General features: G+C 37.4%; 1 protein-coding gene across 1 annotated transcript; it reads left to right on the top strand.

Moving 5' to 3' along the window:
• On the top strand, positions 1-13365 carry POLR1F (RNA polymerase I subunit F). The gene is made up of 4 exons (XM_011731111.2): positions 1-288; positions 5215-5356; positions 8262-8470; positions 10076-13365. Exons 1-4 carry the CDS (start codon positions 35-37, stop codon positions 10485-10487), a joined length of 1017 nt encoding a protein of 338 aa, XP_011729413.2. The 5' UTR covers positions 1-34; the 3' UTR covers positions 10488-13365.
• The last annotated feature ends 2218 nt before the right edge of the window (positions 13366-15583 follow it).

Raw genomic sequence — 15583 nt, 5'->3', positions numbered from 1 at the left:
AACGGCGCGCGCCGTGGGAACCTTGACAAGCGGCATGGCTGCGGGTTGTTCAGAGGTGCCGCGGCCAACGGCGGCTTCTGATGGGTCTCTGGTAGGGCAACCTGGCGTCCTGCCTTGCCTAGAGTTGCCGACTTATGCCGCTGCTTGTGCGCTGGTGAACAGTCGCTACTCATGCCTGGTGGCTGGGCCGCACCAAAGGCACATCGCGCTGTCTCCCCGCTACCTGAACAGGAAACGCACTGGCATTCGAGAACAGCTTGATGCGGAGCTCCTTCGCTATTCTGAGAGGTACCGATCTCTTTGCCTGTTCCTTCTTTTGTGCACGGGAAGTAGCAGCAGGTAGATATGCTGACAACGCAGCAGAAAGGGGGCAAATAGTAAAGGTCGCATTGCCCCCCCCAGAGCTTAGCCCCGTGGAATTCTAGAGTCGCGATCCGCCCCTCAAGGCCAGTACCACTGTGGTGAAGATCTTTATAGGGTCCCTTTCATAGATAGAGAAGAAAACTTAAAGATGAAGTTCAGGTGTCGGCGGAGGGAGTGGAGATTCTCGCTCCAGAATCCTGGTGTAGGGGTAGGAACAGACCAGGGGTCTGGAGACCTAGTAGGCCCAGTTCTGTTTGGCATTCAACGTTTCATTTATCCCGTTCCGGATGATGTTTTCTCATTTGACGATAAAAATTTGGTTTGCAGTGCTTAAGTAGATTCTCATTCCATCTAAGATTTCACATGAAGCATTAGTACAACCGTTCTACCTGTAAAACGTGAAGCACGTTTTTTTCTTACTGTATTTCAATCTGGTAATTTCCCCATTTTCTCTTCTTTTGGACCTGAGTTGTTTTTAAGACGATTTATTCAATCGAACTAATGAGCCTGTTGCTTTTGGGAGAGAAAAAAACAAAAGGTATGCATTTATATTACGGTATTCAAAAGTGCCTTGAAAACAGAATTACAGAGGTGTGTGGCGGGGGGCGCGGGCATGTGCTTCAGTATTCCTCTGGACTATACTTTGGTTCAAAAGCGAGGTTCTAATACTAGAGTGAATGGATTCTTTAGGGATTCATGACTGTCCTTCAGGAATTCTTATGTGAAGTTCCTTGGGCACTGTATCGGAAGCTTTTATCACTTTCTTAAGGGATCCTTGACCTCCACACACAGGTTAATAATCAAGCATCTCCAGAATATACAGCTTCTTCCAAGCACCAATATACACTTCTCGTATGTTTATATTATATACCGAACACTTGAGATACAAAAACAAACAAAAAATGAAATCCCTCTTTCAAGGAGCTTTAAGCTGTAGTAGAGATACAAATACAAGCCAATAAATAGTAAGGTGTTAAAATTTGACAGAAATCTAACAAGATAAGGAGTGTTGAATTGGGATCTTGGGACCTCTGAGAACAACTTGAGTGAAGACGGTACTCTCCCATGGTAGCATTCCAGGCAAAGAGTGGCATAAACAAACGGATACTGGATGTGAACCGGTATGCTTTGCCCAGAGAACCGTATCTATTATATAAGTAGAATAAGGTTTATGTCAGGGGAAAGGCATTGGATGCCATTGGAGACGAGGGCAGGGGTGACTCAGAGAGGATGGCCATTTTGCTTTTCCCTTCCTGTCATTGCCAGTTTTTGTTCTTTGGGGGGTAAGGTGGGGTTGTTGTTGTTTTTCCTTTTGTGTTTCTGTTTTCTTAGGCAGGGTTAGTGCTTCATCCTCTCAGTACCCTTTAACTCTGAGACTTGGTACACTTTTGAGAAAGCAGTACTTATCTGCAGTTCCTGGCATATCAGATTTGCAGTTTAAGAAACAGTACTTGTTAGCCTTACTTAATGGTTAGCTACCAAATAGGATGAGAAAGTGGACAAGGAGAGGAATTAAGATCATGTTATAATTGTTCAAGAGAAAATGATTAGAGAGGATGGATTTGAGAGATTAAAGGATATACAAAGTAGTCATAACATCTGGAAACACAAGCAACCATCCTGTTTTCTGTAACCGTTTTGTATTGCCTGCATTTGACAGGCTAGGGCGGGAAATAACGAAATCACGCGGAGTGACTCTGAACAGATCTGGCCACCACTCCTTTCATATTACTTGGATATGCTGAAGACCCCTGGTGAAATTATGCACCAGGTGAAAATCAGGCACCACACTTTGAACTATGCATTACTAATGAGGGACAAAACATTGAACATACAGTATTAAAGAACTAAAGTGAGGCTACCATCTTGCCCTGATACCTATTTAGGATGGTATCTGAAAAACAAAAGTGAAGAAGGAAAAAGTATATAGTGTTGGGTGCCTGTGTTCACATATCTGATGACTCTTAACAAAATCCCCCTTGAATTTATATATTGCTAAATTCCTGAACAATTTAATATAGATTAAAAATATGCAAAGATGGCTGTGTGTTGATGTTAAGAGTTAAATTAGGTTCCTAGCTATTTGTAAACAGATTTGTCCTTTTATTCAAAAGTCAGAGCTAAGGATATTTCCTCATTGTACCGACTGTCCTGTACATGACAGACTCTTTTCTGCCCTGGCTTGTGCAAAGTTTGTGATAACCATGATTAGTATCACAAATTTCCAAATGTCCCCCCTCCCACCAGGGGACCACAGACCTCCTTCCAGACACGGCTTTGATTAGGAGAAATAAAGTCTTAATATTTGTTTTTCTGTCTAGTATGGCAGTTAATTTTTCTTCCTATTCTCTGACTCTGTTTTCTGTGTCCCTAACATTGTCTTAGTGATAGGATGATTCCAGCTTAGGAATGCCACATGCAGAAATGAAAACCTCAGAAGATTGCTTTCCCGAGTAAGTCTCTGAGTTAGGATTTTCCTAATTTGGTAGTTCTTAAAGTTTATTTTCTGTGGCTTCTAGCTGTTTTAGTAAACAACAACTATTAGGGATAAATGCTTTCCCTTATTTTATGTGAATTGTGTTAGAAGTTTAATTGAGTTCAAGAAAAAATATTCTTTGCTATCAAAGGCCTTAGAGTCATGTGTGAAATTCAAACATATATACAGATAGGTTCAATACAGTTAGATTAAGAACAGTGAGAAAGCTGGCCTATAGGAGTAGAGGAATGATTTCAGGTTTGCCTAGGGGAGTCAGGGAAGTGTTTTCCAACAAGTAATGAAGCCACCAGGTTGTGTTTGTTTTGTTGTTTCTTGTTCCTTTGTTTGAGATGGAGTCTCCCTCTGTCGCTCAGGTTGGAGTGCAGTGGTGAGATCTGAGCTCACTGCACCCTCCGCCTCCCACCACTAGGTCTTTCTCCTTAATAGCTATAATTCCTTAAGAACTAAGAAATGACAGTTTGAAAAATAGTTGTCCCTTAATCCTGACTGTTACATTTGTAGACTAAAGTGTCAAGAGTCAGTTCCTAAATGTAGCTGTATTAACATTTGCATTTACTAGCAACAGTTTAAGTTTGGGATTTTCTCCATTAAGTCATTGACTTTAAAATTCAGGGGCGTTGCTTTGCTGGGGGAGATGCACTCTTAGAATGGCGATCATTAAAAAGTCAGGAAACAACAGGTGCTGGAGAGGATGTGGAGAAATAGGAACACTTTTACACTGTTGGTGGGATTGTAAACTAGTTCAACCATTATGGAAAACAGTATGGCGATTCCTCAAGGATCTAGAACTAGATGTACCATATGACCCAGCCATCCCATTACTGGGTATATACCCAAAGGATTATAAATCATGCTGCTATAAAGACACATGCACACGTATGTTTATTGCGGCACTATTCACAATAGCAAAGACTTGGAATCAACCCAAATGTACATCAGTGACAGATTGGATTAAGAAAATGCGGCACATATACACCATGGAATACTATGCAGCCATCAAAAAGGATGAGTTTGTGTCCTTTGTAGGGACATGGATGCAGCTGGAAACCATCATTCTTAGCAAACTATCACAAGAACAGAAAACCAAACACCGCATGTTCTCACTCATAAGTGGGAACTGAACAATGAGATCACTTGGACTCAGGAAGGGGAACATCACACACCGGGGCCTATCATGGGGAGGGGGGAGGGGGGAGGGATTGCATTGGGAGTTATACCTGATGTAAATGACGAGTTGATGGGTGCAGCACACCAACATGGCACAAGTATACATATGTAACAAACCTGCACGTTATGCACATGTACCCTACAACTTAAAGTATAATAATAATAAATAAATTAAAAAATAAAATAAAATAAAATAAAATAAAATAAAATAAAATTCAGGGGCGGCCGGGCGCGGTGGCTCAAGCCTGTAATCCCAGCACTTTGGGAGGCCGAGGCGGGTGGATCACGAGGTCAGGAGATCGAGACTATCCTGGCTAACACGGTGAAACCCCGTCTCTACTAAAAATACAAAAAATTAGCCGGGCGTGGTAGCGGGCGCCTGTAGTCCCAGCTACTTGGGAGGCTGAGTCGGGAGAATGGCGTGAACCCAGGGGGCGGAGCTTGCAGTGAGCCGAGATCGCGCCACTGCACTCCAGCCTGGGAGACATAGCGAGACTCCGTCTCAAAAAAAAATAAAATAAAATAAAATAAAATAAAATTCAGGGGCTTCAGCTTTAACTGTAATGCTTCCCTTGCTATATGCCGTCAAGTACTGAAATTCAGTAATGGTGAATAATACCAAAGTTGCCTCTTGTTCAGTCATGCTCACAGAGATACACGTTTTCTTTGCTAAGTCCTTTCTTTCTATCCTAGTATAACTTGAAGAATTCAAATAGTCATGCTAGAACAGAAAGAATGGGAGTTGGCAAGGGAAGAAGAGTTGATTTACTGCTCATGCATTAATGCATATTTTGTTTCTGTGTATCTTGAATCATCATTTTCACTTAGCCAACACATCAGAATCCATTGGTGAAACAGGACTACTAAAGTTGTTACAGACTAATCATATACTATTGTTTTTGACATGCGTGGTGTATTTAGGAGATGTGTAGGCTTTGGACTCTTAGAATATCTAATCAGTATGAAAATGGCCTGGTTTAAAAGAGTGCAGTGGTGCACATCTATAATCTCAGCACTTTGGGAGGCTGAGGCAGTAGGAACACTTGAGCCCAGGAGGTCCAGGCTGCAGTGAGCCCTGTTCATGTCACTGCACCCTATCCTGGGTGACAGAGTAAGACCCTGTCTCCAAAAAAATAAATAAGTAAAAGAGGATAAAATATATCATTTTCAACTTTTTCTTTTTACAGCCTTTTAGGTGTCCCTATTGCATATGATAACATCAAAGTTGTGGGAGAACTTGGAGATATTTATGATGATCAAGGACACATTCATCTTAACATTGAAGCTGATTTTGTTATTTTCTGCCCTGAACCGGGGCAAAAGCTTATGGTATGTGTATCCCTTTTTTCTAGCTCCCTTTGTACAATTCTATAAGTATGTAACTTGGAACATTTTAAAAGGTAATATATACCTTGGGACTCAAATAAATTGCTATTGTGAGTAAATAAATATTTTTATGGAAAAAATAATCTGTATCATCCAAACCTAGGTAAGTTTTTTAATATCCTCCTAAAACACATGCATGCACAGAATATATGTCCCATCCACTTTATTATTTTCATAGTCACAGAATGATTTTAAGGGGAAAAAATCAATTATCATTATTTCAAAAGTTCTCAATTCTACACAAATACCATTTCTTTACAAAGGTTTCAAAGAATATATAGCAGTATATAAAACAGGAATTCAAATGGGCCAGGCAGTAATGAAAATGTGTGAATGACAGATGACAGGGCAGCCAGTCTGTGCCTTGGAAATGGAATCTCTGTGGGAAAGGTCTTCCAGTTTTTCATAAGCTGGAAATGCAGATATTGATATGAAATCTACTGAAATAGATCCTTTTTTACTCTTTACTTTCTCCTGTCTTCCTCCAGCAGTTCTCTGTGTATACACATGTTCATATGTATACTCATATGTGGGTGTATATGCTCTTTTCTTTAGCTGATAAATATTTTAATCTAATAGATCAGAACTGTTAACTAACCCTTGATATTGTTCATAAAAATACAGATCAATTTAACCATGACAAAACCCAGAAGGCACTTCCAATTTTTTTCATTTATCAATATCGAATTAATACAAATAGTATCCTTTGCCTGTTAAACTGGAATCTTATAACTGGACTACTGAAGTTGGCAGTAGATGTGTATTTGGAAATTAAGAAACTTAACTTTCATCTACTTTGTGTAAATTATTATTTTAAATATAAACATGTAGGCCAGGTACAGTGGCTCACCTACCATCACAGCATTTGGGGAAGCTAAAGCAGGAGGATCACATGAGGCCAGGAGTTCAAGACCAACCTGGGCAATATAGTGAGACCTCATCTCTACACAAAATAAAACATTAGCCAGGCATGGTGGCATGCATCTGTAGTCCCAGTTACTTAGGAGGCTGGGGTAGGAGGATCACTTGAGCCCAGGGGTTCAAGGCTGCAGTGAGCTATGATTGTGCCAGTGCATTCCAGCCTAGGCCACAGTGAGACCCTGTCTCCAAAAATACAGGGTCTGCCCGCAGACCCTGACCTAAAAGACGGATGAATAAAACCTTCACTGACACACAGATATTCTGTTTTGCCAGTACTGCTGAGTGTCCGACCGCCTACACACCGAGAGAGGTTTGTCCCTGCCACTGGCCCTGAGCAGTTCACACTCCAGGCATTTATTTAGTATACAGTTAACAATAGAAGTTCTGAGTCCACACAGTTGTGGATAATTAACATGGTCAAGAGAGTAGTTCTACAAATAATTAAAGCTCAGGTACTGAGGTTTAAAGTAAATGTCATTAGGGGGCAATATCTCTGGGCGACCTCCCCCCGCCCCACCCCCAGAGGGCCATCTGACTTAAAGGTTAGTTAATGGAGGTAGGGTAAACAGACTTAACTGGGGAAGCCTCTATTGTCCCTAGTATTTACCCTATAACTTAATGCTCTAAGGTAAGAACCGGCTGTCTTCATCCTGTTCAATTATTACAAGCTATATAACCTTTTGGCCTTCCAAAAAGGTTTGTGACTATTCCCTATAACTTTCCCTAATATTTCCCTTTAATATTTCTGCCACTTTCATGAGTGAATCCCAACAACTTATCTTCCATTATAGTATGATACAGAATAGTTTTCCTCTCCTAAAAACTCCTGTGCTCCATCTATTCATGTCTTCCTTCTTCCCTCTGTTCCCTCTAATCCCTGGCAACCACTGATCTTTTTACTGTTTCCATAGTTTTGCCTTTTTAAAGAATAGAGTATGTATCCTTTTCAAATTGACTTCTTTCACTTAGCAATATGCATTTAAGGTTTCGCTATGTCTTTTTATGGTGAGAACTTATTTATCTTTGTTACTGAATAATCTTTTATTTTATGGATGTACCAGTTTGTTTATCTAGACCATCTGGAAACTACCAGTGGGAACACTAGACTTCTGACCATACCAGATAGGGAAGTTTTATTATGTCACATGTGTAAAGGGTTGCTGATGTTAAACAGCATTATATAGATGTCAGTATTATTTGCAGTTTTGTAATTCAGAAAATGTGAATTTTTAATATTTCTGGGTCTCATTCATATGCTTTGTATATATTGACCCTGAGAAGAAAAATAAGTTTTATGTAGAGTCTCATCTTAAAATCATATAGCACATATTTTTGTTTTAGTTTTAAAGCTTCTAATAATACTTTTGTGATTTAGCCAAAAATAGTCATGGTCAATATTTACATATAAAGGGTAAGCTGTCTTCTAATGGAATGCTTGCATCATGCTAAATTAAATAAAGAATGCATTTTTAAGCTTTGAAATTTGGTCTATTTACAGAAACATAACATAGATCCAGTTATAAAACACATATGAGGTCTTTTTATAGGTTATATGGGAGTATTTTCTGCATGGTTTCAATGTAGCTAAAGAGTAATAATCTCCTCCCCAAGGAATCCTGCAGTGGGGGGTTTAGGTGGTTTTTTTCTTGGACAGGGTGGCGGGGGCAGGTTAGTTTATCCAGTTAGACAGTTAATGTGCAATTACTTATATAATAAAGTTTGAGCTTTCTCAAAACCCAAAGGTATTCTAAAGTGATGTTTTGGCATGACATGGGGTAAGTTTTAATTGAGGTAAACTTTTTCCATATTAAATTAGACCATTAACTTGATGTTTGCTCTGAAGATTATTTGAAGCTTGTAAAGTTTGGTTCACCTTTTAACTTTGTGGATCTGTTCTTTATGGTACGCTCTTCCTTCTTCTTCCCAGGGTATAGTTAATAAAGTGTCTTCTAGCCACATTGGCTGTTTAGTACACGGGTGTTTCAATGCCTCCATTCCTAAACCTGAGCAGTTGTCAGCTGAGCAGTGGCTAACCATGGAGATAAACATGGGTGATGAACTAGAATTTGAAGTATTTCGTTTAGACTCAGATGCTGCTGGAGTATTCTGCATTCGGGGAAAACTAAATATCACAAGGTTAGTTTATCATTACATAATTATCATTAGGTACTTAATTTCTATTTAATTCTGAATTTAGAGAACATAAGCCTCTCTTTAAAAATATCTGTTTATAGGAATATTCATGCTTTCAAACCATAAAGTCAATATAAACAATACTCTTTTTTTTTTTTTTTTTTTTGAGACGGAGTCTTGCTCTGTCCCCCTGGCTGGAGTGCAGTGGCGCGATCTCGGCTCACTGCAAGCTCCGCCTCCCGGGATCACACCATTCTCCCGCCTCAGCCTCCTGAGTAGCTGGGACTACAGGCGCCCGCCACCGCGCCCGGCTAATTTTTTGTATTTTTAGTAGAGATGGGGTTTCACTGTGGTCTCGATCTCCTGACCTTGTGATCCACCCGCCTCGGCCTCCCAAAGTGCTGGGATTACAGGCGTGAGCCACCGCGCCCGGCAACAATAGTCTTAAGTAATCTGTAACGGTGCATCAAATATTCTAAAACACTGACTAGCTAACTGGTCTGTATTTTAATATCCAGTAGCTCAATTTTGCTGAGTATTTTCTATTTTGTTGTTAACTTTTTTTTTTAAATTGACCTCTAAACTTGAAACTACTGAAAGCACAATTACCTTCCTATTGGCCTGCTTTGTTTTTACACACAAAAAATTGTGTTGATCATTGTCATCTGTGCCAGATATTTTAATTTCTGTATTAGTCTGTATTGAAATTATTGTAAGAATTACTCTGATCTTGAGCTTGATTCCATGGGAGCCAAGTTTAAAGGAAGAAGGAGAGAGACAACTCTTAGAATGCTGCTATTGCTAATAATTTTTTCTATATTTTGCCTTAAAGTTACAAGAGTATGGGTTGAAGTCTGGAACAGTTGTTCAGTTTCTGTGATGACAGAAATATAGTATATATACATAATACAGCAGCCTCACTATTGAGCATTGAAATGGGACTAAGTCTGACTGAGGAACTGAATTTCTAGTTATGTTGTTGGTATTGATTAGGTACATGGGCCTAGTGCTACTGAGTAAAACTGAAGTTCTGGAGACAGAGCTACTTCATTGATCCATGTTTTATTTTAGTGGTATAAAATAATTCACAATGTTAAAGTAACACTGTCTTAGTATCAGCTAAGTAGAACAATGGACTATTATTTGAAACAGGATTAAAACAGTAGACTGGAAACTCCATTACTTTGATACATACCAGATCGTATTTTCTATTAGATGTCAGTGGTTTGGTTAATAAGCCTAGGTATTGTGTTTAATGTTCAGTGACCAAATTTTTCTGAAACAACCCAAAACTTGGAAGACATGTTTTGACAAGATTCTTATGTCATTTTTATGTGTGGAAACAGTCTGGGAGAAGTTCTTCATAAAGAAAGAATTTAACATTTAATATTAAATTTAACATTTTTCAATTTAACATTCAGCAGCCCATGCATATTTTAGTGGATTGAGGGATAATGGGATAGAATATTTGGAATTTATGCCATGGTTATGTGTCTTGTACTGCTGTCATTATTTAGAAAACCTTAGCCTGTTAGGGTATCTTGATCTCAATTTGTTCTTTGTTTTTTGCTTATTGCTCTGTTCATTTTTTTAACTGTTAATTTATAGTTTACGATTCAAGCGCTCTGAAGTTTCTGAAGAAGTTACAGAAAATGGCACTGAGGAAGCTGCTAAAAAACCTAAGAAGAAGAAAAAGAAGAAAGACCCAGAGACATATGAAGTGGACAGTGGTACTACAAAGCTAGCAGATGATGCAGATGACACTCCAATGGAAGAGTCAGCCCTGCAGAATACTAATAATGTGAATGGCCTCTGGGAGGAGGAGCCAAAGAAAAAGAAAAGGAAGAAAAAGCACCAGGAAGTTCAGGACCAGGACCCTGTTTTCCAAGGCAGTGACTCCAGTGGTTACCAAAGTGACCATAAAAAGAAAAAAAAGAAAAGAAAACACAGTGAAGAGGCTGAATTTACCCCACCTTTGAAATGCTCACCAAAAAGAAAAGGGAAAAGTAATTTTCTTTAGTGTATTTTAAATATGATTCAGTTTTTAAAAGATTGATCGACATACAATTGATGAATAAATGTTTTCAGTGATATGAAATGGTTAAGCATACCAGTAGTTTCCAAAACAGAAAATACTGAACTAGGAGTAGGAGGCTCTATGTGCTAAAAATGATAAAACTGACCATAAGTTAAACTGGGGAGAATCAGTATTATTAAAGTACCATTTTATACAAAATAAAAAGATAGCTGCTCTCACTGTCGGCTCTCACTGTCGGCTCTCATATTCTTCCAGGTTTTGCACTCTACATAAAATTATTTCTACAATGTCAAGACTAGCCGAAGGACTTTATAATACAATATTATATGACTGAAGAATGAGTTAAGTTTGAGATTTTGATGATTCGATTTTGTGTGTGTTTAATAGGCTTCACCTTATTACATGCTATTTTATTTTGCTTTTTTAAAAACTCAGGACATTAACTAGTTTTAGGTTTTCCTTTATCATGGCTTCTACAGTATTTCTATTGTTTAACATAAAATGGTTTTCCAAAGAAGTTTCTGAAGTCTTCACAGCTCTTAAAAGCCAGGCCTGGACTGACTGTGTGGTGGTAAATGCTATTCATTACTTTTTTTCTTCCAGGTGCATGTGTGTCCTTGTCTTCTTAAGTCTGAGAGGTTGATGGAAAGGACTGTTTTCTTGTACTTGTTCATTTGTTCCTCAGCCATTCTAATTTTGTTGTATGTTGGAGGAGAGTCTAATGAAGACAGGATAAATGTGATTCTGACTTGTGGGAAATTTCAGATTACTTTTTAATGATTGGAATGGGCTATAAGATATTGTGCTGAAGAGAAAACAGTTGTTCTGTTCACTGCTTTCATTGAGAAAATGTGGAATGTCTCTTGACTAATTGACAAAGTGTAATGAAATGACAAGCTGGTTGAAGCTGATAATCAATGCATGGCCAAATTTATTCATTTTCCACATACTTGACCATCTACTTTGTATAACACATTCTGCTAAGGCCCAGGGATGTAACGGCAAACAAGATAGATGTAGTTCCTTCCCTTGTGGCATGTCATAAGAGAAACCGATGTGTATATACACACAATAAATAAGAAAATTAATAATTGTGTTAAGTGGAATGAATAAAACCAGGGAGGATTGTTCACTCACTGTTACCTGTGTTAGTATCTGCAAATAGATGAATGGTTGAACTCCCATGTCAGCATTTTTGTTGCCATTTATTTAGTACCAGACATAGTGCTGATCTTACAGCTAAATATTTGGTAATGAACAAATTCTGCTAGTGATATATGTTGATCTGAACTTATATTGATGGGATACAGAATTGGCAGAGTGGCAGATGTTGGCAATTGTCTACAAGTAGATGTGCTAGACAATGGAAGGGTGCAGGCCAGCCTCTTTGATTACAATTGAGATTCACGTGAGTATTGAGCCCTGGAAATATAGCTCAACCAAATTGAGATGTGCTGTCAGTATAAAGTACATACCAGATTTTGAAGATGTACCAAAAAATGTAAACTATCTCAGTTTTTGTACTAGTGAAATCAGTATGTTTTGGTATAGTGGGTTAAATAAAACAATTTTTGCCTTTCTCAGTTTATTTTTCTACAAAAAGATTAAAAATTGTACATGAAGCTCACATTAACTTTCTTTTGGTCAGTGCTATTTTAAAGGAAGTGTGAGTTGAAAAAACTTTGAAATAAACTGTATCATATTACCAGGACTTAATATAGTGGCATACCCAGGAAATGTTTAATAAATATTCCCTTCACATTTTAAAATTTGAGTATACAATCATGTTTGACAATAGAGAAATTTAATTTTTAGTGAAACAATTCTAAACCCCTTTTCCATAGACACAAAGAAAGATGTCAAATTTATGCTATTGCTGGAAAAATACATTGTGGCTTAGCAAAATAAGCAAGTTCCCACATTACTTTTGTTTTGCTTCAAGTAATACTTCTGCCAGTTGTGTTTTATGAATTAAACAGGGAGCGGCATGCTGAACTTGAAACTAGATTTGTTCCTGCTTTTTTCATAATGTGAGTAGTTTTGAAAAGTCAGATCTGGCCATTTGTCTTTCCTAGAATATAATAACTTTGTTCATTGTTTTTTTGTTCATCTTTCTGACACAAAAAGACTGATGATGGTGTCTACCATATATTCTTCAAAACATTTGTCACATGCTGCACTAACCTCGTGTATCTTTTCTGTCTTGGAATTTGTTCATATAAACCCTCTAGCCTAGACTAGATCCCTTACCCTCTCTCCAGTTCCTATCATTCACCCATTTCACTGTGCAAGACACCTCACTAGTCACCAGTGATACAGAAATGACTTAACCAGTTTTTGCTCTTAAGGGCTTACCGTTTTGTCTATAAGATACACAACTAAGTATACATGATAAGTACAAATGAAAATGAATGTTTAATGCTTTATGCCTAGTGTTTAAGCTGGTTGTTGGATGAGCAGCATTTTGACCCTTGGAGAAGAAAAACTAACTGTGGCAATTCCAGGTGGAGAACCTGACAGAGGACTAAGAAGTTATCTAATGTAAAAGACCTCAGGCACTACCTTCTGCATAAACTTTTTCCAGACAAGGCTAAATGTGCATGCTTCATAACCATAATTCTTATTTTTCTTTAATAAATATTTTTCTACTTGTAACACTCTGCATTATTTCAAACTGTTTACCTGTTTGAAAAGCTTGTCTCTTAATCAAATTTGTCTCGACCAAATGTTTCCTGAGGACTGGAATTATGCCTTAACTATATCTATAGTATATCTATAGTATTTAACAGTGAATCCTTTGTATAATGAAAGCATCAACAGATAGTTTTAAATTGATAAATAAAAAGCACAGTTTCAAATGGTATCACTTTGCCTCTGATGTGATATTATTAACCTCTTCACTTGTTTCAATAAATGCATCCTTTTTTTTTTTGCCTATATGTAATATGGTTTTTAAGGACTTTTATCACTTCAGTGTGTTAGGGATAGAATACTTACTTACAAATGACATGACAGAAATTTGATCTCTTTAACTTGTTTTATACATTTACCACATGGGTCATCTTTGCCTTTTTTTTGCCAAAGAGTAGATATTTTATGTTACAAAATCAATACATATTTAAAAATTCAAATAGTAAAAGTATATACATCCTCCCACTCTACCAGTCATTGATCTCCCTCCCTGTTCCTCACCACACACACCCACTTCGCAATTCTACTTCCAGAAATAACCGCTATTGTCAATTGCATGTGTAGTTTTAAGAGATTTTTAAGTAGTGAATTTTAAAATATTTTAAGACATATATGGAATCAAACTACCTGTACTTTTTGGGCCCACCTTCTTTTATAGTAAATATCTTCCCATATGAATATATAGAGGTCTTCCTATTTTTAATGTTTGCAGAATTTCAGTGTATAATTTATTTCATTTCCTAAGGATGGATATTTAGGTTGTTTATATTTTCCCTCTTAAAAGGGTATTGTTAACATTTCTAAAAGCTTTCATTGCTATTTTAATTGCTGTCTTAATTGCTCATTTCCAGCTGTATTGTACATTATGACCTCCACAGGTAAGCTCTGATTCCTACCTTTAGAAATGGAGATATTTTAGGAGGCCAGCACATAGTTCAGTTTTTAAAAATATTCTTTAGGCACTTGAATGGTTATTTTTTAGGTAGAAAAAGCACTCTTTTAAAAGAGATTTTATATATCATAAAGTGAGAATAAAACTGAAAAATAATGGATAATTCTGCACATGTGACTTTTTCTGGTATTTCTCTTGGACAATTCATGGGAAAGTTCAATATGTCTTCAACTCAGAATATCACTGGCTCTCCTTACTAAACATAAAGATGTTCAGATGTTTGGTCTAAACTATTTTCTTATCCAAATCTCCACTTTGGCAGTAGGAAATAACTTCATGGCATCATTTTGTCTTCTATTTTCAAATAAATATTTGGTACACTGAATCATCCCAGTTGTTTTATCTCAGACATTTGAATGCTAGACTTGTTCCTACTTACTCACTTTGATTTGATAACCTGTCCTGAACATGTTGGAAAATTTTTAGTAAGGCAAAAATTTAGTAAGTTATAAAATTGGAGTAATTAAGGGGGAAAAAAGGTAGAATCAACAAATCTAAGTCTACAACCACGATTTCAATAGCAAATAAGCTGCAGTCTTTATAGTTGTAGGTAATTAGTTCCACATTCATTGGCTACAATTAGAAAATTCTCTGGCACTCACCGACTCACAGAAAAACAAGGACACATGAAATCCCTTGTCCATTCTTGTCTTAGTAAACAGCTGGAAATAGAAGCTAAAAGAGCCGTCAAAGAGGACCATAATTTTAGCATTTAAAATTAGAATGCATTAGTAAATAAAATGACCTACAAATTTATGAGATTATAGACAATAAAGAGCTAAATACAATGTTTCTAATACCGGAGAGAAGTTCCTGCTAATTCTGCATCCCCCGTAACTTGTTACAGTCTAATGTCTTTCAAATTTGGTTGTCTATAGACAAGATAACCAGTTACAGAAGATTCTTATAGGCATCAAATATGCCATATTTTGTAATTATGCCTGTGTGCAAGGGAGCCTGAAAGAATACTAACTCTCTGAAATGAACGATTAAACAAAAATATTTCAGTGCTTAGTGTTCTAGATATTCACACCCAATTTTTATTTATTACTTTTAAATTCTACAAGGTGACAATGATTTAACCCCATTGGGTGGAGTTTTTTTAAACAATTTTAGTGACCTCTCTAAGCTGTGTTTCTTTACCTATAAAATGAGACCACTGAATTGGAAACCAGATTATCTGAAAGTTCCTTTCACTTAAGAGAATCCTGAGTATCACTGATACTGCTGTCTATTGAAGGAAAGAACTGTGAAGAGTCTAAGCTTTTATCCAACTTGCAAACTAATAAGTTACTCTGCCACAACTTCATGGATGCTAGCTTAAGACAAAAGACTCCTAAATCAGGGACAAAAGGACTTTAATTATTACTCACTGCACCTCAATAAGCTCCATGTTTTTACCAGCCAGTTCCCATTGCACCCCAAGTCCTATAGG

Source organism: Macaca nemestrina, chromosome 4 (genome assembly GCF_043159975.1).
Source record: "Macaca nemestrina isolate mMacNem1 chromosome 4, mMacNem.hap1, whole genome shotgun sequence".
Classification (NCBI taxonomy): Eukaryota; Metazoa; Chordata; class Mammalia; order Primates; family Cercopithecidae; genus Macaca; species Macaca nemestrina.
The sequence above is the reverse complement of the archived record's forward strand: the minus strand, read 5'-3'. Positions and strand labels throughout refer to the sequence as shown.